Source organism: Gavialis gangeticus, unplaced genomic scaffold (genome assembly GCF_001723915.1).
Source record: "Gavialis gangeticus isolate Ggan-Ray unplaced genomic scaffold, GavGan_comp1, whole genome shotgun sequence".
Classification (NCBI taxonomy): Eukaryota; Metazoa; Chordata; order Crocodylia; family Gavialidae; genus Gavialis; species Gavialis gangeticus.
The window spans coordinates 99,127,868-99,154,881 of NW_017729033.1; the positions used below are offsets into that span (position 1 = coordinate 99,127,868).

The 27,014-nt window shown below is 43.2% G+C and overlaps 1 protein-coding gene across 2 annotated transcripts in view; it reads left to right on the plus strand.

Moving 5' to 3' along the window:
- The window catches only part of GPRIN3 (GPRIN family member 3), an 89,189-nt gene extending 74,795 nt beyond the window's left edge, over positions 1-14,394 (plus strand). Inside the window, exons 1-2 of one of the 2 annotated variants that reach the window (XM_019526314.1) lie at positions 5,762-6,013; positions 11,762-14,394. In XM_019526314.1, the coding sequence (XP_019381859.1) occupies positions 11,871-14,315 (2,445 nt within the window). In that variant the 5' untranslated portion in view covers positions 5,762-6,013; positions 11,762-11,870 and the 3' untranslated portion in view covers positions 14,316-14,394. Of the gene's footprint in view, positions 1-5,761; positions 6,014-11,761 lie in introns of those variants that run through there. The other variant, XM_019526312.1, reaches the window with a different exon arrangement.
- Positions 14,395-27,014: the final 12,620 nt, after the last annotated feature.

A 27,014-nucleotide genomic window follows, 5' to 3' on the forward strand; every position in this document is an offset into this window, starting at 1 on the left:
CCTCACGTGGTGGAAACAGCAGAGGGATACGAATACCCAGCTGTGTTCCTGAGGTGGGATCTCTTCACCCGCCACAGGCCACATAGGCAGTTCTGGGGAGCTGCCGCAGGTCAGTCAGCACCCCCTGCCCACAACAGCTCAGACCCCAGGCACCCTGCAGCTCCCCACCATCACTGCCAACAGTGCATAGCCCCAGCCCTAACCCTGGCCTTCCCTGCCTTTCTAGGCAGGCCAGGCAGCAGTGGTGGCTCCATCTGGCTGCCACCACTGCTGGTCCCAGCCCCATGGTACTGTCAGGGACCTGCATGCACAGCCCCACCCCCAGCCCAGACTCAGCCCGGCAGATCAGACCAGCTCCAGATTAGCCACCAGAAGCTATGCACACAGCCCTGATCTGGCCTACCCTCCGCCTTCTCCAGACTGCGCCCACCCACACTGAGCAGCACCAGTTGCTGAGCAGAAACTGCTGCTGGGCCTGGGGGAAAAGTGCCTCCCTCCAACCCCCCACCATGGCCAGGCCCTTCTTGCTGCAGCTGCCTGGAGCCTGCACCCGGGCTACCCTGCATCTCTTCACTGCCGTCACTGCTGCCTCCAGGCTACCCAGCAGTGCAGTGCAGAGAAGCCATAGGGCAGCCTGAGTGCAGGCCCCGGGCTGCTGCAGCAAGAAGGGCCCAGCAGTGGTGAAGGGCGGGGCTGCTTTTCCCCTGTGCCAAGCAGCAGCTTCTGCCCAGCCACTGCTGCTGCTTCTGTGCTCAGCATGGGCGGGAGTGTCTGGAGCAGACGTGGGGCACTCAGGGATCAGGGCTGCGTGTGCAGGTTCTGGCTGGTCCAGAGCTGGTCCGCTTCATCGGGCCAAGTCTGAAGTGGGCGTAGGGTGGGTCAGGATCAGGGCTGTGTGCGCAGGTCCCTGCCAGTACCGTGGGGCCGGTGGTGGCAGCAGCTAGAAGGAGCAGCTGCCACTGAGCTGCCTAGAAAGGTAGTCTAGCTGCAAAGGTGTCCCAGACCTACTGTGTGCCTAGAGGGCAGCAGGATGCACCACAGACCAGATGGGCCAGGCGGGGACCAAGGGACCCACTGTGGGCTGGACAAAGTCCCTTTCTGGGCCAAATCCAGCCTGCTGGCCAGATTTTGCCTACCCCTGCTCAGTGGCAAGTCACAGAGTTGTGCAGGTAAAGGGCAGTCAGAGAAGGATTTTTGCCTTAAGGTGTGACTGCTCCACTAAGCCAATTAGTATTTGTGTGGCCTTCAGCATAACATGTTAGCATATGAAATGACTGCACTCATTTGGAAAGAGCTACTGAAGTACTGAGGTGAAAAAATACCAGTTTTCATATATTAGTTGTTTTATGTGTAAATCTAATGGGAAACAACTTTATTGTGGCTTGCATAGTCAACATTTTTATATAGTCAACTGCAAATTGTAGAACAGCCAGTATCATTTCTACTGATTAGAAACCAAGTGGAAATTCTAATGTTGCAAAGTGGGCAGAGTTCATTTAGCTTCTGTCTTGTCAACTCTTACAATTTTATCATGATTCTTATGATATTCTGTGGAGTCATGTGATGAGGTTTCTACTGTTTTCAATTGGATGGAAAAAAAGTTTCCAGCCCTCACAGTTGTGAGAAAAGCTTGAAAACATGAACCCTTAGGGATTAAAAAAACAGATGGCACCTACAAAACCAGGTTTCTACAAATATTTTTGTGATTTTTTTAAAGTCAATTTTCCTTACTTTTGAGGGTCTGGCTCTTGGTTTTTGACATGTTGAAGTTTACAACAAGTGATAGTATTTTTGTTTTTGTATACTTCCAAATATTTGTGGCCTTTTTAAAAATGGAAACTTAACATGGAAGTTCAGGATTTGTTTACATTTGCAGGCTCTTGATTTTGTTTGGGTTTCATTCTGATAGGTTGTTTTAAAAGGGCTTTTGGCTGAGATAAGAGGTAGCTTCCTTCCACTATAATGTGAGGCTGACAAAGCTGTTTGCCTGGGCAATTCCTTAGGTTTAAAAAAAACATTATATATATTTAGTGATAGGAGGCCTGCAACCCTGCAGGTCACTGTGTCAATGCATAATAGCCATGCCTGGACAATGAGAGATTTCAGAAATATCTTTTGCCTGTTGCAAAATGGCCAGAAAAAAAGGTCTACTCTAGGAAAGGAAGGGACATGTGAAATTCTCAGGCAGACTGATATAATTTGACATTTAAAGGGAGGATAGTACTAAAAATCCATGCTAATGACTGAAAATTGGTTTCAAGCTTTATTGAAATATTAGCATCTCTTCCAAATAAAAGTAAATCTTGGATGATTGCTCCAAGTTAAACCCTAAGCATATTTCCCCTGAGCAATTTCCTAGAAATTTTGGGTTGTTTTAGCAAGTTTTCCATCCTAATGTCTAATTTTATTTTCACAGTCTTCTACTGGGTGTTCATGTGCATCAGGTTTTGTTTCAGTCTGAAGTTTTAGTGCAGTGCCAGTGAAAGTTTATGCATGGTTTAAACAAGGATCCTAGTATAATTCCTTACTTCCAGGCAATAATAAAGATTCCTTCAAGGTACTGTAGTCTGTTCATTTGTATTTCTTCATGCAATATTTCTGTTTGCTTCTGATTTTGAATCTTTATACTATAGTTCCTGTTGTTCTTTTATTATTCTTAGATAATACAAAGGGTGTAATCTAAGCATTGCTTTCTTTTGCATTCATGCAGCCCAGTTGGCTTCAGTGATGTTTCACCAAACTGAATGAGTGAAGAATTTGCCCCACATGCTTAAACTGGACTGTGAAATAGTTCCCATTTATTGACAGCAAAATCAGTATTTCCCATTGTTTTTTATTAGCATTTCCATATAAATTAGCTCATCAATAAAGTACTGTTTCCACTCTGGCAGATGTCTGGTGTTTCTCATCAATCTGCTGTTTCATATGCCTTTTCTTTGTTTGTTTGTTTTTGTTTTGAGTGTCTGTAAATAGAAAAGATGCAGTATTGTACAAGAGATTTTCTCTGGACTTTAATAACAATAGCCCTAGGTACATACACAGCTGTTAAGGATAGGGAGCCAAATTCCTTTTTCTGGATTTTGCTTGAAAATTCGATTGCAGTGAAATGACATGGTAGGCTGTGGCTAATATCAGTGTTTCTTTATCATGTAGCCTTCATCTCCATAGGTGGAAAATGGACAAACAGAAAAATCACACTGGGCTTGTTAGGGTTACCATACATCTGGGTTTTCCTGGATATGTCCTCCTTTTTTAGACCCCTGTGCTGTGTCTGGGTGGGTTTTTAAAATAAAAACAAATGTCTGGGTTTTTTGCTCTCTCGGACTGGCTGCTTGGGTCTGGGAGCAGCGGACAAGGTGATTGGCTGTCGGGGGTCACGTGCTCCCCGTGTGGGCTCTGGCAAGCTGAGAGAGAGAGAGCGGGGCAGGGAGGAGTGGGGAGCTGCAGGTCCAGAGTACAGGCCACTGGCAACACTGGGGAGGCAGGGGCTGCAGGTCAGGAGTGAGGGGCACCGCCGGGCTAAGGGGCAGGGCAGGGGGCTGTGGGTCAGGAATGAGGGGCATTGGCAGGGCTGGGGTCAGTGGGTCCAGAGTGAGGGGCGGCAGCAAGACTGGGGGTTTGTGACTTGTCAGTGGGGCGCAACAGAATGGGCAGGGCACTTGCATGGCACTACCCCCCATCATCATATTCCTCCTGTGCCTCTTCTCCCCCCTGTGACAGGCATCCTCTTTTTTGGACCTGGAAATATGGTAACCCTAGTGATTCTACTATTAAATTATTTTGAGGCTTGGGGAGAAAGGTGTGAAACAAAGTCATAGGCCCAAATAAAGGGCCCCGATCCCGAAACATGGGGCTTGATGGAGGTGGCATGGAGTCCTGGGGCCCCAATCCTGGCATGCAGGGCCAGGCAGAGGCAGTGTGGTCCAGGTCTGGGCATGTAGATCCAGTCTTGGGGGGCAGGGTCCAATCCAGTCTGTGGCCTGGTCCTGCACTACTCATTTGTCCCACAAGGCCAAAAAGCTGAGCACCACGGCCATAAACACATCAGGGTCAGACCATTCACTGTTTGGTAAAAATCCACCCTGACTACTAATTTTATTTTGTTGATTATGAACTTGTAGTAATGAAGATACTCAAATAATAGAAAAAGGAGGAATACCTAATGTTATGTTGTGTCATACAATCTCAATAGATAAATGTCATGGGATTTACTGTGGTTGCATTTGTCTGCTGGACTGAGGGTGGCATGAGGATGCAGACCACCTGGGTTTAATTCTCAAACAAATGCTGACTGAACTGGGTGTTCTTGGCAAAGTCAGTTGGCCCCCATCTGTTTCCCCTTTGGATGTTTGGGCACTAGAGCAGATTTTGTGGCATGGTTGTGGCATGTCACATACTGAGGTTGTGGCATGTGTATCTGTGAAACCTTTAAGAGCAAGTTAGACAAATACGTGTCTTGTGTTTAGACAGGGCCAATCCTGCCTTGAGCAGGAAGCTGGATTAGATGGCCTGAGGTCTCCTTCAGCCCTAAAAATCATACTTACTTCCTTGTGAAGCACTTTGATACTGAAGGATGAAAAGACTGTATAAAAGCTGGGTAATATTATTCAGAGTTCTCACCCAAAGTGTTGTACCAGTTATGCAGGAAGAGTCTTTGTCACTTACTCAAATCAACCTGTTTTGTGCAATCTCCAAAGCCATAAGATTTTTCTCCTGTTTTACAGGTTTCCCTTCCTTCCCCTGTGTCTGTTAAGACAGTGATTCTCAACCAGGGTGTTGCAGCGCACAGGGGTGCTGCCAGATCCTTTGAAGGGTGCTGTGAGGTGTGAAGAGATAGATTGTCCCTGCCTGGTCAATCCCCTACCCCCCATGCTCAGCCCCTCTGCAGGGAGGCAAGTACTGTGATATGAGGGGTGCCTCAAGTCCAGAACAGTTGAGAACCACTGAACTAAGCAAAGACAAGAGACCAGGGAGGTGGACTGAGGGAGGGTAAAATTCATATATAAGAAGGATGATTTTTAAAGCGTATGCTTTTTAATATAAAAATAAAATGCAGGTAACCTGTGGTATCTTTGAAAGACATGACACAGGACCATAAGCTTTTCCATTCAAGGTGATGGGCACATGCCCGGCTTGCTTGAAGATTTCATAGTTGAGAACAGTGCCATGCAGAAATACCTAAGATAGTTCTGAGCAAGTTAGCTTGCATGCCATTAGCAATATAGCTATGGTAGCATGGTGCTATGCCTCGGCTAGTATACTTCACCTCTTACTGGGTTAAGTAGCCAGGAGGAACACGCATTAACATGACAGTATTGCTTCTAGCACCCTACTTAACTCAGGTATGTGTGTATTTTTCTGTGTGGGCCTCTCCCATGCAAATGAAGCAGGTGTTAGGCAATCAGCTAGCCACCTTCTAACACACTTGGTGGTAATAAAAATAATACCTGAGCTAGGTGGGTTTTTGAGCTATTGTAAGCGCAGAGAACTAGACAATTCTGCATTCCCAGAAAATGACAAGTAAAGGAGAAATCATGGACCTGACTGGGACTAGCGGGTTTGCAGAATGAAAAGAAATCTGGCAAAACCCTCCCTGAGATTCACGTGAACCTGAAATGTGGCCTTTTGTAAAGGAGCATTACCTTCTCTGCCATGGGCTTCCATCTCAGGCCTTCATCAGCATCTTCCTGATAACGCATACAGGACTCGGGAACCTTTTCCTTCATCAGTCAGTTGTTTGAGATTTTTTCCCATGATGGTTTGGGATTAAGGAGATGGGTATGCTGTTGTTGCCTTGGCCCATCATGTCCCTAGGCTTGCTGAAGTGTAAGCATCCAAACCACCACAGGTTAGTGTGCTATATCAATCCAGGCCTGAAAGATTTGCTGCTGAGTCATGTCTGCTACTGAAAGAAGTATGCTCTTTTTTTTTTTTGCTTACAGGTTTTCTCCCTCCTCCCTTTTCCTTCCTTCCACCATCAACCCACTCAGTGCAGACTCAGCCAGGAGAAAAGGTGTAGTTCTGATTCTTATCTCACTTCATTTGCTTTGCTGTGGCTCTGTGGGCCTGATTTACAAGAGAATCGTGCTGGTGGGTGCAGCATTTGCCCAGTATGCCCCTACTAAGGGGGACCCACTTAAATTTAGCTGCTTGTGTTTTTCTTTTTTTCCTACTGGATCTGTGAGGGCACTTGGCAAGTACATTCACAAACTTCAAAGATTAATTGACAGACCTGGAGATGCTCCATGTAAACTGCTGGATTCTGTGGTCAGAGGTGCTACTAGTAATTCTCAGTATGGAATATCCCTACTTCTGCAGCTTTGGACCATCTGGTTAGGCACTGTCCTGCACTCTACTGGCTCTCACTCTCCTGCCCAGAATTACTCTGTAGTATAGAGTGATCACGTTCATGACCCCTATCCTTCCTGACACTGGTCCCTTCATTTGGCATATGCACGGTTGTAGCTTTACTGCTATCCTTTTTAGCTGGCCAGAAATGAGAGGGAAAAAAATGAATAAAATCGTATTCACTTCACTTCACTTCTAGGTGTTTATTGCCTTTTCTTTAAAATTAAAGCAGAATACATTTTGAAGTCAAATGCTAGTTTGAGATGAACAAGAAGGGGAACTGTTTCATATCTAAGATGCTGAAATGAAATGTTTTGATTTTTCTGAAGTATTTCCCCCCCCCCAATTTTTCTTACCAAATTCAACCCCAAATCCTGAATTTTATCAGTTAGCCTCAAAATGCATTATTCAGCAAATAAAAATATTAGTCCAAAATGTTGCCCAGCCTGGGGCTAGCTTTCTCTGCACTAGCTCCACAGATACTGATAGTAAGTTGAGAGGGAAAGAGAAGGGAACTTTGGAAGATGGTCTGCCAAACCCAGCCATTCCCCAGGGCACAGTCACTAAAGGTTGGAGTCACAATAGTCAAGGACAGGACAATTACTCCTGCCTGAAGCTGGAGCAGCTTTCATTTTCCACATGGCAGTAGCTCCCAGCTCTGCAATAAATGAGCAATGAGCACTTGCAGCCACAGGCAAAGAGGCTTTTCTGGTTAATTTTTTTTATACACTCCCCACTTCCTGAGGAGCTCATCAATACTTATCACTGAAATAATTTAGATTTCTCAATTTTCATGGGTTTCAACTATAAGAGTATTGCTAAAAAACAACTCAGTGCTGTGGGTCGGATATCCACAGGACCCCAGGGCGGACTTTATCCAGAGAACTGAGCTTGTTTTTGATTAGGTGGAGCTCCAAAACACTTCAGATTAGAGATTCAGAGTTAAATAAATTATTTATATCTTGAGGGCATAAAACTTAATGAATTAGTAATAAGCAATACTGTTTTCCTATCCACAAAACTAGGTTGGATGTATTCATTTCAAATTTGTTTTCATTAAGGCCTTTGGGCCTGACTCATTCACAGGGATGCATTGAACATTTGGAGTAGCTTTGAGTCAAGGGGTTAGACCCTGCAACTCTGGAGCAAAGACAGAGGAGGAGAACTTTACAGGGAGTGAATAGGGAGAAAGCAGTATATGCTGGTACACATTTACAGCCCTTTGGATCAGTATCATAAAACCATAGAAAAGTAGGAGGTCATCTAATCCAACACCCCCTACCTGAGACAAGATCTTTTCTATCCAAATCATCCCATACAAAACCTTGTTTAACCTGTTAGTAAAACCACAGAGTCAATTCTGACACAACTACAAGGCACAGCAGTCTAAAAATCCATTCTGATCCCAGCTGTGGCAATCAGTCTGATCCTGAGTGGAGGGATGAGACCCTCTAACCAGGAGCCCCAGGTTTTCATCCAAGCAGAAACATTGGTTCATTCCAGTCAATATCCCCAACCAGCCAACACCCAGTGCTTCTAAGGGGAAAAAAACAAACCAAAAACCAACACATTTAACAACAGGAAGGATAATTCTTTCCTGGCCCCATGTGACAACCAGCAAAGTACAGAAGCATAGGCAATACCTTTTAGGCCTGTGCGAAGCAGCTGGTATTCACTTCGGATTTGGATTCGGCTGATTTGGGGGACAGTGATTCGAATCACTGGCCCGAATCAATTTGGCTGAGTCTGATTTGGAGATTCAGCCGCATCTCCAAATCGGTCCCATCGCCTACCCGCTTTCCCTGTCAATGGCTGCCCCACCCACCCCAGCTCCTGGCTCTTTGAAAAACAAAAAACCTGCACTCACTGGCTCCTGCCAGGCAGGGGGCAATCTCTGCTGCCCCCTGCTGTCATGGGGGCTCTGCCACGAGCCCCCAGAAGCCCCAACAGCTGCTGCAGCAGCCGGTGGCTGGGGGCATCTTTTTTAAAGAGCCAGGAGCTGGAGCTGGGAGGGCAACCATGGGGTGGCTGGGAGAGCGGTTAGGGGGCGCTCAGGAGATCTGGGGGAGCAGGCAGGGGATGGGGTCTGGCAGGGGTCCCCCCATGCTCCCCTCCCCCTCTCCTCCACCCCCCTCCCACTCCCCACTTACCAGCACAGAGTCTGGGTCCAGCTCCGTGCAGCTGTGAGTGGGGACTGCCCGAATCTCTGAAGCTCTCCAAATCTTTTCCAAATCAATTCAGAGAGATTCAAATCGATTCGGACCTTTTAATTGGTCTCCTGATTTAATTTGGATTTGGAGATTCAGCTACCAAATTGGGCCAAATCTCCTCCAAATCGAATCAGCACCCAAAGCTTCGCACAGCCCTAATACCTATAGCACAGCATAGGCATAGCTACTCCTAGATCATCCCTGACCAATACTTGTCTAGCCTCTTCTTGAACACCTCCACAGTTTACCTAATGCTTCTACTGATGCAGCCCAAAACCACATTCACCTTCTGTGCAGCTACATCACACGGCAGACTCATGTTGAGTCTGTGATCTACCAAGACTCCTAGAGTCTTTTCCATAGTGCTGCCACGGATCACCCACTTTGCACTTGTGTTTTGGTTATTCTTCTTAAGGTGTGGCAACTTGCATTTTTCAGCATTAAACTTCATCCTGTTAACTCCAGCCCAGCTTTCCAATCTGTAAACAGCCTTCTGAATTGCACTTTACCCTCTAACATGTTTGCAAACCTTCCCAGTCTCATGTCATCTGCAAATTTGCTCAAGAGGCTCTCAATTCCAGCATCCAAATCAGTGATAAACACATTGAACAGCATGGGGTCCAGAACAGACCCTTGATCCTGCCATTATGACATGGATCCTTTTATAATTGCCCTTTGCTTACAACTATTGAACTAGTTGTCTATCTACCTTGTAGTATTTTTGCTTAGCCCACACTTCTACAACTTACTTATGAGAAGTTCATGCAAGTCTGTCAAATGCCTTGATAAAGTTCAGTAATACTAGATCTGCAGCATTCCCTTGATATCCCAAAGCAGCTCTTTTGTTAACGAAGGAGATCAGGTTTTTTTGGCATGAGTTATTCTTAGTAAATTCATGCTGGCTGCTTGTGATCAGCCTTTCCTCACCCAGATGCTTGTAAATAGATTAACTTATTATATGCTCCAGTAACTTTCCAAGTATTGAGGTCAGGCTAACCAGTCTGTAGTTCCCCAGGTCCTTCTTTTTGCTCTTTTTTTTAAAGAGAACCATTATGTTGGTTCTTTTTCAGTCCTGTGGTACCTTGCCCATCTCCTATAAATTCATAAATATTATTGCCAAGGGTTTTGAGATCTCCCCTGCCAGTTCCCTCAATAACCTGGGATCAAGTTCATCATGCCCTGCTGATTTGTATTCTATTCTAACCCATCAAAGGCTCTCTGACAGTTTCCTTATTATCTCATCCCTCAGTTATTCCCCTTCCTTATCTAGATAATCCGTATTAGGTGTCTTGTTGCAGCTTAACTTTTAGGCAAAGTAGTTGTTAAGTAGTTCTGTCTTCATTGGGACTTCTTCTGAGAGTTCACCCTGGCTGTTTAACAGCAGACCCACAGATTTCCTGGTCTTTGTTTTCTGGCCATCATACTTATAGAACCTTCCTGTTGTCTTCAAGCTCCCTCGCCAGGTGCAGCTCACTTTTTTATTTTTGCCTCCCTAATTTTGCCCCTGCAGGTTCTTGCTGCTTCCTGATATGCTTCCTTGGTGACCTGCCAATCTTTCCATTGCCTGTATGCTTTCCTTTTGCATTTGGAGCATGCTAGAAGCAGCTCAGCTGCACTGGTCTCTTACCATTCTTCTTGTGAGCTTCTAATAGCTGTCAAAGTGCTTTGCCAAAGTGGATAGTATCATTAGCCACACTTCACAGGTGGGAAAACTGAGACAAAAAGCGGTGAAGTGACTTACCCAAAGTCCTTCAGCATGCCAGTGCCAGAGGTTGGAAATGGAACCCATGCCTCCCAAATGCCAGTCCAGTGCTCCAGTGGCAGCACAGGTCCAAGTGGGGCTTCTAAGTGAATGCCTCCTGGGAGACAGAGTTGATTGGCTAAAAGTACAACAGTGGGATTTTCAGAAGTGTTCATCTCTTGTCTGTCTGTGTTCTCCTGTAGTCAGCAGAAGTCAAACCATTTACTCTATTGGGAACTGCACCAGGTTCTGCTGGTTCCTTTTGACTGCCTTTACTCAAAAGGAATCAGAAATTCGGAAACAGTTCCCTAATTTGAAATGATAGCTACCTTTGTCCTGGCCCAGTTTCAATCTGGATACTCCTGCTCTATGTGTTTAAAATTCTCCCAGCGGTTTCACTGGGATATGATATTCTCCTTTGCTTGTCCCCTGCTGTTCTCTGAAGTTTCTATATTTGGTCCTTCAAATGGCTACATTTCAGCAGTGTATACAATGAGTGTTACATATGATGCCCAGCCTGTGCATCAGTTTATTACATTTGTCAGCCCCTGTGGAAACTTTCAAGAAGGTTTTATGAAAAGCTGAAATAATTCATTTTTATGAGTGTGAGCATGTTCCTGTAGCATTATTAGAACAACCTCTCTTCTCCTTTACTTATAGATATTGCACCTGAACTATCAGCTATCTGCAGCCATGTCATTAATTTTGTTTAGCTGTTAGGTTTCATCTCACCAGTATTATTCAGATGCTACCAGAAACTTGCTGTTAATATCCTCCATACTTGCATTGCCCCATCTGAGTACTTCACAGACCTTAATGTGTGCATCTCAGCATCCCTGTGAGATGATAGAAGGGCTCTCGTGGCTGATTCTGCAGAGAAGGAACTGAGATGCAGAGACAATACATGACTTGCTGACACGGGACATCCCATGCTTGTTTTTCCAATGTCCTATAAGCTAACACTCTAACCATGGGGCAAGCTGATATAATTGCTACAGTATTTGGTGAATTCTGACTGAAGAATGTTGTCCACACAGCATTAGCTCAAGCATCACTTCTCACTAATTTTTCTTTTAAGCTTTAGGTGCCATGTCAATGACATTATCAAGTTAGTTCATAGTTGTCTTTGTGTGTCATCTTTTCTATCACATTTTCAGCAACAGGGCACATTCGGATGCACTAGCCTCTACCTCTTCTTCAGGATACTACTCTGAAAATGTTCATGTGAAAAATATGTGAAATTCCAATAGCCCTTGTTCTAAAACTGAAAAATTATTGGAGGAGGAGATTTTCTTAGGCCCAAGGGGGCCATAGCGGGGCAGCTTCTAATGACATTCAGGTATTTAGCTACCCTTTATCCCTTTGAACACTTCCCCTGTAATTCTAAATCTAAACTGGGTATTTCTTATGCTTAAACCTAATTGGTCTTAACACTGTGCTTTCTTTTCTTTTTCATCGACAGGTTAACTCTAAAGAAAAGTTGTTCCTGACTGCCTTCCCTGTTGTGCAGACTGCTCCCCAAGAGCATTGCTGGAGAAAGCTGACTGCAAGCTTCAGGTCAAAGAAATTCCATGGGGACTGTACCAGATCCTCTGAGGTCTGCCAAAGTTTCATTGGTTTCAGTTTCTGAGGAGGAAGATCACCTGGGAGATTTGCAGTCCACCAAGCACCAGCACAAACAACCAAGTGTAGAGAGGAGCAGTAATGGCATCTCTCATACAATGTCTGAATCTGTTGGCATGTGCTTGTTTGACCTGAAAGATGTGACAGCTGCCAATGTTCAAAGGCAAGAACAATTCTGTGAGAATGTTGCCAGCCAGCAGGACATACGTTCTTCTGGGTCCCTCAGCCAAAATCAAGAAGTATATCCTGTGTGCACAAAGACAGCTAGTACCTCTGAGCAAAAAGACAACAGCACCCCCATCAGGCACATGCAAATTGTAACAAAAGGATATACAGTGGGACATGTACCGGATACAATGCCAGCTACCCAGAATTCCAAGCTTATGCACAGTGACCAGCCAAAGACAAGTTCACTAGCACAAGCTGATGATTCTGCAGTGAAAACCTGTGGGTCAGAGGATCAGACAGACCAGTGGGTCAGAGGATCAGTTGGTGAGTTAAATTCCTCTTCCCCAGGCAACACTACCAATAGTCAGTCCTGTCATCGTAGCTCTCCAACAAATATCCTGCAAAGAGTACCCATGGAAAAGGAAAAGAGACTGGAAGTAATTGACTCTGGATTCCCTCAGGCAACTACTCCAGTAAAAGATTTTGCAACTGGTCTGAGCAAAGGGCCTCAGGCTTCTTTGGAGGCAGAAGAGAGGGCTGCAACTGATGTGAAATCATGTCCCACAGGTAATACTGCCCTTGACCACAGTGACAAGACATCACCCCAATTCAGACTTGAGGCCATGGAGCCAGCATGTAATGCAGACACTGAGAAAACAAGGGTAGACAAGCAGCAGCTCTCCAGGTTCAGAGATATGGGTACAATGACAGTCCAGCCTGAGACCAGTTCTTTAGCTGAGGAAGCAAGTAAGAGGATGTGGCGAGATGCTGAGGTTCAGGCTGTGGCTAGTGTAGAGAGTAAATCAGCTTCTACCAGTCCCAGTATCCTTGCTGCATTCTTAATGGGAAATATTCCTGCAGAAGAAAAGGAGAATTTGCATTTCATTTACCAGGGTTGTGGGGAGCTGACCCACTCAGAGGATGTTGAAAGCTTTTCATCACTGAAAAAGTCCCCCTGTTGTCCTGGTGTCATGCCAGACCTGCATGTTCCACCAGCTGCAGTGGAGACAGTAAAAACTCAGACTGTCAAACTTCAAAAGCATCCAGGAGACCCATCTGACACCATCTGTCCAGCATTACCCGATAACACAAAAGCTGCCTGTCCATGCGCACAAGCAGCCAGTAATACCCATAGAACACCTGTTGATAGAGCAGGACGACAAGGAGTCTATCCAGTCAGAGACAGCAGTGATATTCCTCAGTTGCTCTCAGATGCTCCAATATCACAGAAAGCAAAACCTGTTTACCAGATTGCAATTAACACCAGTAAGCAACCTGCAGTACATCAGCAGTCTAGAGATAGGGAGCCCATCCCATTTCCCTCTGCAATTGCTCCAAAAGTCAACAGTAACTTACAGCACATTGTCAGTGATGCAGGAAATAAGCAGTCACCTATATCCTGTAGAACACACAGGGAAAGTGGGCAGGGAGAGACCTGGGGCACAAAGGCTGGTGGTTGTCCTGACAGAAAATCTTTGCAAGGTAAGAGTGGTGATGAATTGAAGACCAGTCCATTTAAAATGGATATGAAACCAAAAGAAGAAAAGTTAATGCTTCTTGATCCTAAAGGAGAGATGCACATCAGTGCTGCACCTGCCTGTGGCCACATCAGAGTATATACACCAGTCACTCGTAAAAATGAACAGGGTAAAGTCCAGGGAGAAATTAATCAGGCAAAGGAAGACAGTAGTCTGAGTCTGCAAACTGGACTGACAGCTGACTTGAGTGGGAATTCTGCTCACTGCACTTCTGGGCTGGGGGCACATGCAGCTCCACAGCAACAAATCAGCCCAGCAAATGACACCAGAAATGAACCCAAGCTAAATGCAACTCCTGACCTGGCCTCAGCTCAGCCTTTGCTAAAACTTGGAGAAAAGAAGAAACAGTCCACTCCAGCCATGGAAGCCAAAGTACATGTGAAGCAATCTAAACACGTCAGGGATGTTGTATGGGATGAACAAGGCATGACGTGGGAGGTTTATGGGGCATCCCTTGACCCAGAGTCACTGGGTATAGCGATCCAAAATCACTTACAAAGACAAATACGAGAACACGAGAAACTGATCCGGGCTCAAAACACTCAGAACCGGAAATCCATTTCCTCAGATACATCTTCAAATAAAAAACTGAAAGGAAGGCAGCATAACGTGTTCCAGGCCATGCTGCAGAACTTCAGACACCCCAATTGCTGTGTCCGTCCTGCTCCTTCTTCTGTACTAGATTGAAATGGTGTGCTTCGGGCTGTGTGAGTCCAAAGATGTGTACACCTCCCTGAAGTGGAAAATAAACCTTGCTGTTTGGTTCTGTTTGGGTCCATAATGCAGCAACTTTGAAATGATTATCTGTTGTTTTCCAGATGGTTGCTACATCATACCTAGTATTGCCCCCTTTACTATTTTCATAGTGCACCCTCACCTAGTCTACTGTAAAGAGTTAGGCACTTAGCAAAAGCACAATTTTCAATTGCCAGCTTAGTGCAGTGAGAGTAGCCTCTCCTGATTAGAGGTGAAACTGAGAGAAGATTAGCAAAAATGTATTTTTAAAAAGTGATTTTTGATGTATTGCACAGTTTTACATGGGCTTGTGGGGGGGTTTTTGGAGGATGTGGATCATGCTTAAACTGCTGGAAAACTCTCAACAGAGATATTCTCTAACACCAACAGAAAGCAAATACTTTTAAAATCAAATTACCTGCCTTGTGTGAAGTGCATGAAAGGAATAAGAGGGTTTACCATTCTCTATTAATAACATTTACAAGTGGAATTTTCAAAGGAACCTAAAGGAGTTAGGTGCTTTGCTCCCATTGAAACATCACGCAGGCTGGTTTCCTAGTTCTGTTAGACTACCTTGAAAATCCCAGCATGTTCTAATAAGTGATATTCCTGACGTTGTTAAGTCATGAAGGTTAGTACTAGGGTATAAACAGATGTCTTCTGTGGACTAGTATCAGCTGTGCCAGGATGTGTCCCAACACAGCTGATCCACTACAGAGATTGCCAGAGCACTTGTGGCAGGAACCTAACCTGTGACACTCCTGGGGCTTCAGGGACCTGATCCTGTGGAAAAATGGCCCCAGGGGCAATGCCCCAACTGAGAGCACATCAGTGTAAGCAAGGGAACCCTAGGCTTTCCCACTGGCACAGGTGTGCCCTAGGAATCATCTGTCAGGGGATTCCCCAGGAACATGGATCTCATTGCCATGCTCTTAACTCCTGCCTCCACACTAAGTGTGTTGTGCTCACAAATTTGGGCATTTGGGGTGTGACAATGGACTATAAACATCAATGCTTAGTTTTTTTGCCACCACAAAAATGTCTATAGTGGCACATAGGTCATATTTTCTGCAGCAGCAGTGACGGTTTTTTGTTTTCAGTAGAGAATAGTAATTTTCTTTCTATATAAAAAAGGGGGAAATCAACAGAGTTTTTAATATGCCAAAGTAAAAGCCATATTCAAGACATTCTGTATGTTTTACAATGCTGTTTAGAAAAAGAATGGGTTAAAAAAATAAGCTTCCAAAGAAACTTACTTGATCACAAATTATCCTTTGGTCTTACAACTCAGAAGTTCAAAATGAGGAGAGCTGGAAGGATTAAGACCCTAGTCACAAACTTGCAGTTTCTTAAGTATTGCCCATGTCCCATGGGAGCAGTTCCATTGCAGGGCTTGCAGGATTAGAACTTGAGTTGTGAAACTGCAGATACTAAGCAATGTAAACCCATTAAATAGATGTTCTTGCAGTTACGTTTCACTCATGGAAACACTCTTGAAAAGTGAATCCCAGGTGCTTTTAAATAATAAATTTTACATTTATGCATACAAATACTGAGAATGGATACATTTTATAAATTGTATGACACTGCTTATCCCAGCAGGGTGTTGCATATAAACACAACTAAACAGAAGAAATTAAATCAACCAGCCATAGATTGCATTACACTCATGGCAGGTGAAACCATAGACATTTATACATTACTTTCTGTGACTGTGATGAGAGAAGATTATATTTAAAATCTTTACCCAACAATAAACTTTACAACAGCGCACCTTTTCTAGAGATGACTCCAGCAAGGTCTATGGTGACCTACAGACAAAGAAGTTAAAATTAGTCTAAAGTCCCTATTCGGATTTATGTTACCTCACCCTAGAGAGTCATCTGCTTCCTTCTCTTGATTTATTAGTGTTACACATTCAGAAAGCAGAACCCTACTAGCCAAAGGAGCTCCAAGTATGTGACCTTGAATACATACAGCAAACTTTTAGCATTCAATTTGGAAAATAAAGATATAATAGCTACTTCTTGAAGAAATTCAAATAGTTGAGAGAAAAATACTGATCTGCTTTCAGATATTCCACAGGTACAACGCCAGTCTACATCAGTAGACTCATCCAAGTCACTGAATTAACTAGAGTTAAACCAGTTTTACACCTGCTACAGTTCTGGCCTCATGTTCCTTTGTCAGGTATATCTAATTCAACAGATACATACCCAAAGTTACAGGACATGAAACACTATTGGAACTCAGTGGTAATGTCTCCCATCATCTGCTGCTCTGGTTCAGGGTAGAGCAGGTTGTTTCTGTGAGCTTTTAACTGCGCCCAGACCTGCAGTTCTGTTCAAACAGTATGCAATATGCCCATTAGTTTTATGTATGTGTGATTTCTGCCACTGCTGTATGACTTCGTGCTCACCTATTGAAATCAATAGCAAAACCAGTACAGAATCGGACCCTTAGTGTACTGAATACCAAAACTCAAAGATAAGTTATTTTCTACGATAGCATTCCAAAAATAAAATACAATGCAATACAACGCAAGGTGACAACTCTGCTATCACATGATAATGTAATGTATTTCATGGCATACGTGTATTTAGACTGTTTATGTAATGTAATGTAACATGACAATATAGGCTGCCATGTATGTATTGTATCACAATGTGTATTAAAATACTGTGGCCCAATAAACTAGAAATTCAGCTGAAGTAAATGGAATTATGTGGGTTTACCCCAGCTGAAGATCTGACCTTCTATATGTAAATATCACAGCGTGGTAATCTTGTTAATTGTGTTAGTTCCTGATGACCACATTACTCTGGAAAAATTTTGTGCAGCAGAGTTTCATTCAATTGTATGTAAAAAATGTTTTTTCCCTCTTGATAATGGGTTTTATTGGGGAGATCCTGGCAACAAATTGTGACGACTGAATTTAGTTGGTTGTATGGTTATATGTTAGGTGTTCTTGCTGACTGTTAGTTTTCTTAGTATTTTTACATTACCCTAATGCACTGATGAGCAAAGGAGTTCCTTTCTTGGTCTAAGCTGTGGACTTTTGTCCTACCTTTTTAAACCTGAAAATAACAGCCAAGTTAAAACCCTTCATTCTGATGCATTAAAACTATAGAGCAGAGCAATTACCTTGTGTTGTTATTATTGTTTTTATATTATACTGTTTTGTAGAAAGCATGTCCTAACTTTGATTTTGGAATTCATTGCCCTAATCACCTAGTCCAAAACTCCATTAGGCCAATAAAAAGATCCCTGTTGACTTCAGTTGACTTTGGATCTGGCCCTTAATGGTGGGAATAATGCAGACAGTATTATACCATCTTGTGACATAGTGCCTTTGTGTTATGTGCTTTAGGTGATATCTTCTACAAATAAGACATTTCTAACTCTGGAAAGGGGATGTTATTGGTTTCCAAGTGTAGATTTCATTATTTAGCATGTGCTTCTTGTGAGTGTTCTTAGCAATTTCCAGAGTCCTTGATTTCTACCCCACTTTTAATTTACAAATTGGAGTAACGCAGGAAGGCTCAGTACTTCTAACAAACCTCTAATGACACAAACCTCTAGACAGCCTTTTACTGAAATGTAGTTTGTTTCAGTTATGTGTGCTTATAATTTGTGGACCATACACAGAGGCAATACAGGGTGCATCTACATGTGATGTTTACTGTGGAGTAGACTAATTAGCTCTGCAGTAAATGTCTTGGCATCTATACATGCAGAGCTATTAGGCTAGAGTAAACTAACAAGCTCCACAGCTGCAGACTTTTTTACTCCTTAGCAGCTCATGTGTAGATGCTGATGCAGGTGGCTGAAGGGTGCTTCAGTGAGGGGGCTGCCTGCCAGCTAGCCCCACACTGGAGCACACTTGTCCCCCAGCCAACCCCTTCACAGCACACTGAACTAGGATGGAGTAGCCCCGAGCTGGCAGGCTCAACATGCTGTGGTCTGAAGTGCATGTATAAACACAGTGCCTTGGAGTGATAAACTCAGGTACAAAAGCACCAGAGTTTATTGCATCACATTAATATGCATGTGTAGATGTGCCCACAGACTATATTTTGTGAAAAGTGAAAGAGCATTTAGCTAGAGTTACTCCCACCCAATGACTGTGCGCTGTTACTTGCATTAGAATATTTGAGCCACAGTTTTCAAAAGTGGTAGCTGGTGGTCTTGGGTGATCAACCTGAATCAGTAGAAAGGAGACTGATTCTCTGAAAATGTTGTAATTCACCACTGAAAATCTTAGACTCTGTCTTTCCTTAATGATGCACCCTAGATTTTTGAGATAGAAAGAGGCCATGCAGTAAATCTGGTACATCTGGCTCTCTCTCATGTTTATACAATGTTCAGATTCCTTTTTCTGAGTTCTTGTCTAAATCTGTTTTTGCAGTATGCTCACAGTGGAAGCTTCTATTGCTGCCTTTTGTAAAGTCCATTCTATGTGATTTGTCTGTGCATATTTTACATTACACTGTTTATATTGTAATATGGTATATTTTTAATTTGAAATAATTATTTTGCAGATGTACAGAGGTCCTTGAGACAGTCTTTACTATATTGTTGATATTAGAGATATTAGAGAAGTGATAAATAGTACTGAATAATAAATTGTAGCACTGTGACTATTTCTTCAAAAGAAATGAGGCAGTAATGCCTCAAATGTATTTTTCCCACATCTGCAGGATCTACAGTATGCTCTAGGCCTGAAATTTTTATTTCCCATTAACTTTCTACTTATGATACAGTTTATGGGATATTTGGGGAAATGGCTGTAGTTTTCAACTCTGCAAAGCTTTGTGGATTTGGATTTTGTAATCCCTTAGAAGACCACTCTTAAATAAGAATTATTTTTTATTTTACTAAAGGTTGTTCATGAATCATAATGTTAATTTACTTCCATCTGTAATGTCACATGTCTTTATGCTGTGCATCATGTTATAACCTTACACAGTGGAAATATCTTGCAATTTTTTCTCTGAAACAGCCCTGAGGTGTAGTACCTTTTGGGAATAAAATTTATGGTTACATCAGCTTTCAGGCCTTCCGAACTGCTGTTTTGGGACAGTTTATCTCCAAAGGCAAATGAAGATCCCATAAAGCTTATGTACATTACAATATTCAAATCCTAATTTAATGACAATTATTACTACTAAGTTTAATACTGAATTGATTCTTAACTTTCTTTTTACCACGCTCATCCAAATCTGCTGCTGAATTTACACTGCTACATAAGGGAATTCTTCCCATCTGCACCTGCTAGAGAGACAGCTCTTTTATTTCCATCCCCTCTTAGTATTGTCTAAAATCTGAATTTCATGAGGACAGGAATGGAAGTAAATGTTGGCAGCATTGTTGGTTAGGTTAGTCAAATAATTTGGCATCCCTTTTCATCTTCCTGACTAAGTTGGCACTGAAGAGCTGCCCAGTGTTTCCTGTTGTGTTTGCTGTCTCCTGTTTAGGTTTAAGCCTTTGTGCTGTTTATTCCTGTGCCTTTGGCTCAGTTCTACCTAAGTGTTCATTAGCTGTTGTCCTGCTTGTCCCCCTGTGAAATGATGTCAATTGAGGAACCTTCTGCCTGTTCCTCCATGATCCCTCTCAGTATGAAATTCTGTGATTTGAGTTATTCTGAATTGTCCCTGTATAAATGCATTGATATGAGAATATATACAAGTTGTTCAGATTATCCTGGAGAAGAATAAATGGCTATGGAATATTCACAGATCTCCATGGCCTTTTCCTTTAGTCTGTCTGTGCAAAAAAAAAGAAAAAGAAAAAAACCCCTTTAGATGTCTGGATATTAATTTAGACCAAAATGTCTTGGTGCTTGATGGAAAGGATAAACTACATAGAGGTGACCTGATCAATGGAATTATTCTGCTTCATAAAGAATCAGCAAGATCTTTCCTAGTGCCTTACAGCTGCTTTTGTTTCTGCACTTACCAGCTTTGGCACCCCTCATCACAACTGAATTACCTCTCTTTAAGTAAAGTACCACCAATACACATGCAAACTGAAACTTAAAGGTTAAACTACCAAGGAGCTGCATCCAGACATCCCCTCGGGCATCTTTGGAAAGACCATGGAAGTCAACAAAGCATCGTGCCAATCAATACATTCTATAAAAATACTGTTTCAAAATAAACCCTTCAATGGCTATGACATTATATATGGAAACAAGTGCTCACTATAGGAATTCAAAACCAAGCAATAATGTGCCAAAAAAGAGTCCATAAGCACCAGCACATATCCTATAAGTATTCTATATTTGGACTTTGCTCCACTAGGACAGAATGTATGCAACTTGGTAAACAATGCTGGATTAAGCTTTCTCCTGTGTATAGGTAGACAACTCTGTCATATGTCATTTGCTGAGGTTGGTGAGCTTTTCACCATTACTACAAAGGACCCATGTGGTTGGGGTATTTATGGAGGTTTTGATATATGTAGAGGCCCTCCCACCAACAGGATAACTTGTGCTTGGTGTGAGCCATATTGCTGTCAAAACCAAAGTATAATCATCATGATGGGATAAATGAGTTTGCTTAGAAAGCACCCAAGGATATTCCTCTTTCCCTGTGACCCAACATCACACTGCAGTAGTTAAATTGTTAAAAATGGAAAGGCAAACTATACAGAATGCTGAAAGGAAGGTCTAAGTGAAAGGTTAAGTTAAGAAAGATAACTTTTCCTCAAAGGTAAAAATATCTGAAAAACGAAAAAGACACAGACTGCAATTTGAAACTGAAGGTAGAGAAACAAACTGAAGGAACCCTAGAATTTATAATTGTTTTAGGAAATCAAAAAAATATATAAACCAGTTCGAAATCTGGGAATAATTCCACATTTGGTATATCTGTTAGATTGCTTTAAATGGCTACCGTTGATTTGGGAACCCTTAACAAAAAGAGTTAAATGAAATAAAGATTGCTTCCATCTTGACTTAAGCCATCTTTTATTGGGAACAATGCCAGTCCTTTCTATTTTTCCAGACTGGGAATCAAGGAGTGTTTTATGACCCATGAAACATAAGTCCAAGGGAATCCATTGAGGGAGGCATTTTGTAGGACAGTCCCTAATTGTGTGTGAGGCTCTGAAGTTTACGGTTGTCTGAGAGCATTTTGTCAGTGCTATTTAGTCTGTGTGGGTTTGAGCAGAGCTAGCAAATAGAAGTTCTGCCCCTTTCTGTTGCTGAGGAAAGACCAACCTGCCAAGACATTCTGACCACCAAACTGGGAGTGGAAATACAGAAAGAAATGTGAGTCTTACTGTTGTTGAGGAAGAAGAATGATCAACCAGTCACCAAATCATAGAACAAAGAAGAATGGATGCAAAAAATAGGAAGAAGGAGCAAAAAGAAACCAAGGTGTTTAGGAATGCAGGTGCTGTAAGCATCTTTAGGAATACAAAAGGTATATGTGGCATGCAAGTAAATATGGTAGTTGTTTCTAGAGTGCTGTGAAAAATATCTTCTTTGCAGAGTATTGAGGATGGGAATGTCTATACATGTCTGCTCATGGTCTATGAAATCATGATTAAATGGTAGTGGACTTCTTCCCTGTACAAAAATAAATAAAAATAGCCACTTCGCTTCTGGATGAAACATTACAGCACCCTATTTTTTTATCTTTTAACAAGAGAGGGGTTTTTATTGCCTATTACATTTGTCCCATCATAATTGTGTATAAAATAGTGAGTACCTTCAATACACTGTACCTAAGGCTTCACTTCCTTGCACCTTATGCAGCCATTATGCCAGTGGTGCTCAGCTTATCTGGTCTATGGGCCAGATTGGTCTGAGCTGCATACTATCCAGCATGAGGTTAGTACACGTGGTTGGTCTGCAGATTTGATCCAGTGTGCCAGCTTGGCCACATGCACTGGCCCAGTGTCCTATGCTGGATCTGGTTGTGGACCAACTGGATAACTGTGGTACAAAGGGCCATGTCATTCTGTCTACATAGCTCCTCATTGGTCTGGATATTTGGCAGCAGGAGAGCAGCAGCAATGAATTGCCATGGCTCTGGGAGCCACAGCAGTTAACACTGCCACCACTTCCCCACCACTGGAGGACACAGGCACAAGTACAAGCATCTTACACCTTCTTTCCAGTGAATAAATGGCTGCATGGTGTTCAAGGGCATAGACTGTAGAAACAGCAATAGAATATACTACTTGATAGTTCAATTCATGATTAGAAAGTCAGTACATTCTACGGAAATATTTTTTTTGCATTTGTCCTTCCACAACTGTGATTTTTCTGTGTGTGTGTAACATTTGTATGTGTATGTATATGCAACAGCTAAAGTTTCAATAACGTGTGAAATTAGATTTCCAAGTCCATCCTTAACCATCTATTCTCATTTCCAAATGTTGAGTACCATCAAATCCCGCTGAAGATAGTAGGAACTGCAGCGTTAAGTAATTTTGAAAATCAGGCCATTTTTATTAAAATGTGTAAATATGGATTGAAAATCCTAAGTTAATTTAACCACATTGGCCAATGGAGGTATTTAAAAAAAATATAAAGACAAAAGATTATAGCTAGGTCCACAGTGGTTAAATAACCATAATTAAATTACACATTGTAACTTATTTTAAATGGGCAATGATTTGTTTTCCCCTTTGTTCTTTTCTGGCCAGCTCTGCTTTCTCAATATTTATATAGGCTTAAGTCAGATCCAGGCAAAGAATTCTGTCTTTTGGAGAGGGGGAGTCTATCCTTCATCGTTCAAGCTGATTAAAGAAGGAGGCTTTTTCCAAAGACCAGCTTTACTAGAAGGAACTATTTTTGCATCTTTTCAGAAGTTCATAACAGGTACAAGTGAGTGTGTGTTTATGTCCATGTGCATACATGCACGTATGTATATTTAAAAGGGGCATATATGTGTGGGACACCACACACACATTGCACATATATACTAGGGGAGTACATCAAGGGCTTGGTGAGCAACTGTTCACCTGGACACTCGAGGAGAAAACCAGGAGAGTAATAGCCGCAAACTCCTGGAAGATCGATTCAGGCTCAACATTAGGAAAAACTCAACAGTCAAAGTGTCCAGACCACGGAGTAAGTTCCCTCCAGAGGTGGTGCAATCACCTACCTTGGAAATCTTCAAGAGGAGACTAGACAGTCAACTTGCTGGGGTCACCTGACCTCCAGTTATCCTTCCTGCTTGGTGCAGGGGGCTGGATCTGATGATCTTCTGAGGTCCCTTCCAGCCTTACAATCTATGAATCTATATAGTAAGAGACCTAATTTCTACCCATTTTAAATAAAAAGTGAGGTCCAACAAGCATGGAATCTGTCACTACCCTGGGGCTGCAACAAGAATCCTTGCTACAGTAAAAAGCCAACTGATTTCAGGGTCCAGACTGTCAATGGGTGGTCTCCAGAGGTCTGCAGAAGTGTGTGTGTGAACGAATGTGCATAGAAAATACAATATGCAAACACAAAGGCCCATTTTGTATAAACAAATGTGGGGTTTTGTAGCACCGATCCCCTTTTGAAAGGTTAGGCCTTAAGTATCAGGTTTCAGTTCTGAGGAACAGACCCTGGAAAAGATGTGTATAAGAGAGAGACTGCTAGGACAGGGTTGCTGTTGAGTATTATCCATTGTCTACCAGTTTTGATACAGTAGCTTCTTCTTGACTTCTGAGACAGTCCTCACAGTTGCATTTTCCTTTACTGTGTAAGACCCCCTCCACATGTTATAGGAATCGTGCAATTACCTATTTATTTGTGCAGCTATCTTGAGAACAGATACACATGCAAGTACCTATCACATCATTAAAAGCTGCAACGAGCTATAAAGTCAGACCTCGAAAATGTGTACTATATAGGTGGTTGCTCTCCAGCTTTAATTTACACATGTAGCAGGCTGTGGCTGGGAGCACCACCAGCTGTGGGCTGCCAACAACACAGGTGCAACTTGCCCAGCCAGGGCCACAAGGCTAGCAACTGCTGGGCACTTTTAGCCCCAGCACCTGCAAATGCTAGGTCCTGGCAGCACCCCGCAGCTACCAGAACCCAAAGTCCCATAGCTGTGGATGCTGTGTTCCTGCAGCCTACCTGCTGGGTCCCAATAGCCACAGGGCACAGCTGCAAGCTCCCTATCCTGTACTGCATGAAATCCCCGCAGCACAGAAATGACTGCTACAGTGATCTCCCTCCTCCATAAGTGTGTGAAACCCCTGTGATGAGATCACTGCTGTGGTGTGAAATCCCTGGGGCGAAGGCAGTGTCATCACTGCAGGGATGCATAGGGTACCATTGCAGCTGGAAGCCCCTCAGTTTAGTTGCTAGAACAAGCTTTGGCAGGTTGGTCTTTCCTCAGCAGCAGAAAGGGGGCAGAACTTCTATCTGGGAGCTCTGCTGAGGGGCTCTGCTTGATTCCGGGCTCCCCCTGCACTGGCAGAAAGCAAGCTTTTGTGGCTGGGAGCCCCCTCAGCTGAGGGGCTTCCAGCTGTGAGGGCACCCCATACACCTCTGCAGCAGGGAGATGTAGCTGTGGTAGCCTTTCTACTCCAGAGATTTCATGAACCCCCGAGGCAAGGAGATCACAGCAGCAGCATTCCCCTTCCCCATCTTTCGTGGCTTCATGCACCCCGGAGGCACAAAGATTGCCACAGCTGTGTCTCCCTGCCACGGGGATGCAGGGTGGCCCCATATCTGGGGACCCTCAGCTGAGGGGCTCCCACCCATGAGAGATTGTTTCTTGGTGGTGCAGGGGAGAGCCCAGACTTGCACTGGGAATAAGGTGTGATGCCAATCTAACTTATGATCCCACAGTTGTGCCTCCTGCTGTGTATGTGTGGCATGGCAAGAGGTGTGATTGTGTGAATTGTGCATTAGATCTCATTGTGCCTTTACCTGGACGTGTAGAGGGGGGCTCAGTAGCAAATAGTTTCAAATATGCTGGATGAATCGCCAATATTAAGAACCAGTCTTGAGAAGCTCTAAGTTATATGGAAGAGAAAGATCTGTGCAGTTATGGTGCATGAGCCAAGTCTAAACACAAGAGTTTAAATCTCAGCCATGAATAGATCAATTAATGGAATTTGATCCCAAAGTCAAACAGAGAGATGGTGATCTTTAAATTCTTGGCCATTACAAAATATGAAAAATTACCACAAATCACAGAACCATGGAAAATTAGGATTGGAAGGGACCTCACTCTACTCACCCTACACTGTGTGGGGGGCTCTGCCACAAGCCCCGCCTGCAGCATGAGGCAGTGGGGAGCAGTGGGGATCGCCCCCCTCCCCAGCCCAGGACTCACCACCCACCCTGAACCGGTGAGTGACTGTTGATGTCAAAGGGACTGACAATTTATATCAGCTGAAGGTCTCCCCGAAAGACACATAGGATGTTGTCTCTGCTGCCCATGAATGGGCTTCTACCCACTTTTTTTAGCTGCTTGGGATCATGCTACTTCACCTAATCCCCCACTGCTTTGGACAATTAGGAGATGTGTTTTATTAATGAGCTCTTGTGGGTTCCATTCTGGGTGCTTCTGTACATCCTAGTGTCATTGTCTTCCATGGGTTAGCCTGAACAAAGTCCCAGGTACAAAGTGCCAGCTTTCTAAGAGTAGGTATGGTCTTGCAAGGATTTTCCAGCTGCCTGATCTAATGACAATCTCTTATTTACAGCTGGAAAAACTTATGCAATCTTTTCCTTTCCCACCCTGTCTAGATTTATCCATGCAGTTCAACAATATCCGAAAGAGTTCGTGGACGCCCATTCAACAAAAATGGATTTACCCCTACTGCTTTGTAGCATTCTACAATGGTAAGCTTAACAGCAACTCAGTTTAACAGGTGGGTATGAATCTAAGCAGCCAGAAATATGACCCAATTTTACCACTTAGCACAGGCTGATGCCACATCATGCAGCAACTCCAACATAGTTGCACTGGTTTATATTAACAATCTGTACACGTGGCTACCTGTAGGTGTATGAATTATTTTATCAGATAAAAGCCCTGAAAAGACAAACCATTAGACCAGCCTGCCTGAATTACCTTAATGTTTATTAGACTGGAAGCCAAAATTGCAATTAATTGTATAATTCAGTTTCTATCAATCTATACAGCAACATATAGCTGTATTGTGTTGTAGCTGGGAATCTCAAGAGATTTTTCATGATTTTTTACAACTGAGGAGAATCAGTTGCACATGCATGAACAGGCAATGTTTTGGATGCTTAGCTGAATGTTTTGAGAGCCAGCCCCAGAGCAACATTTTTAAAATTAGGCATTTAAATCCATAGTTAAAATCTCAGACCCATTTTTACCACTGTTACAAGACAATTTTGGTACTCACCAACAGCAGACAGTACACACAAGCACAGGGCACTATCATAATGGGGATGGCAACTACAGAAACGTGTTGCAGACAATGAGCGAGGTGCACAGATCCACACAGGAGACTATTTTGGTGCACGTCACTCCCACAGTGCACTGCACAAAGCAGCTAACTGGCTTTTCATACCGGTCGCATAAGAGAGAATTCGCACATACAGACCACATAAAGCGAGGGAAACTGTATCAGCAATGCCTGCATGTGTATGTGCAGGCATAAACTACAAAGGGGCACATTTTTTAAAGTATATTCTGCTTGTCACTGGTAAGA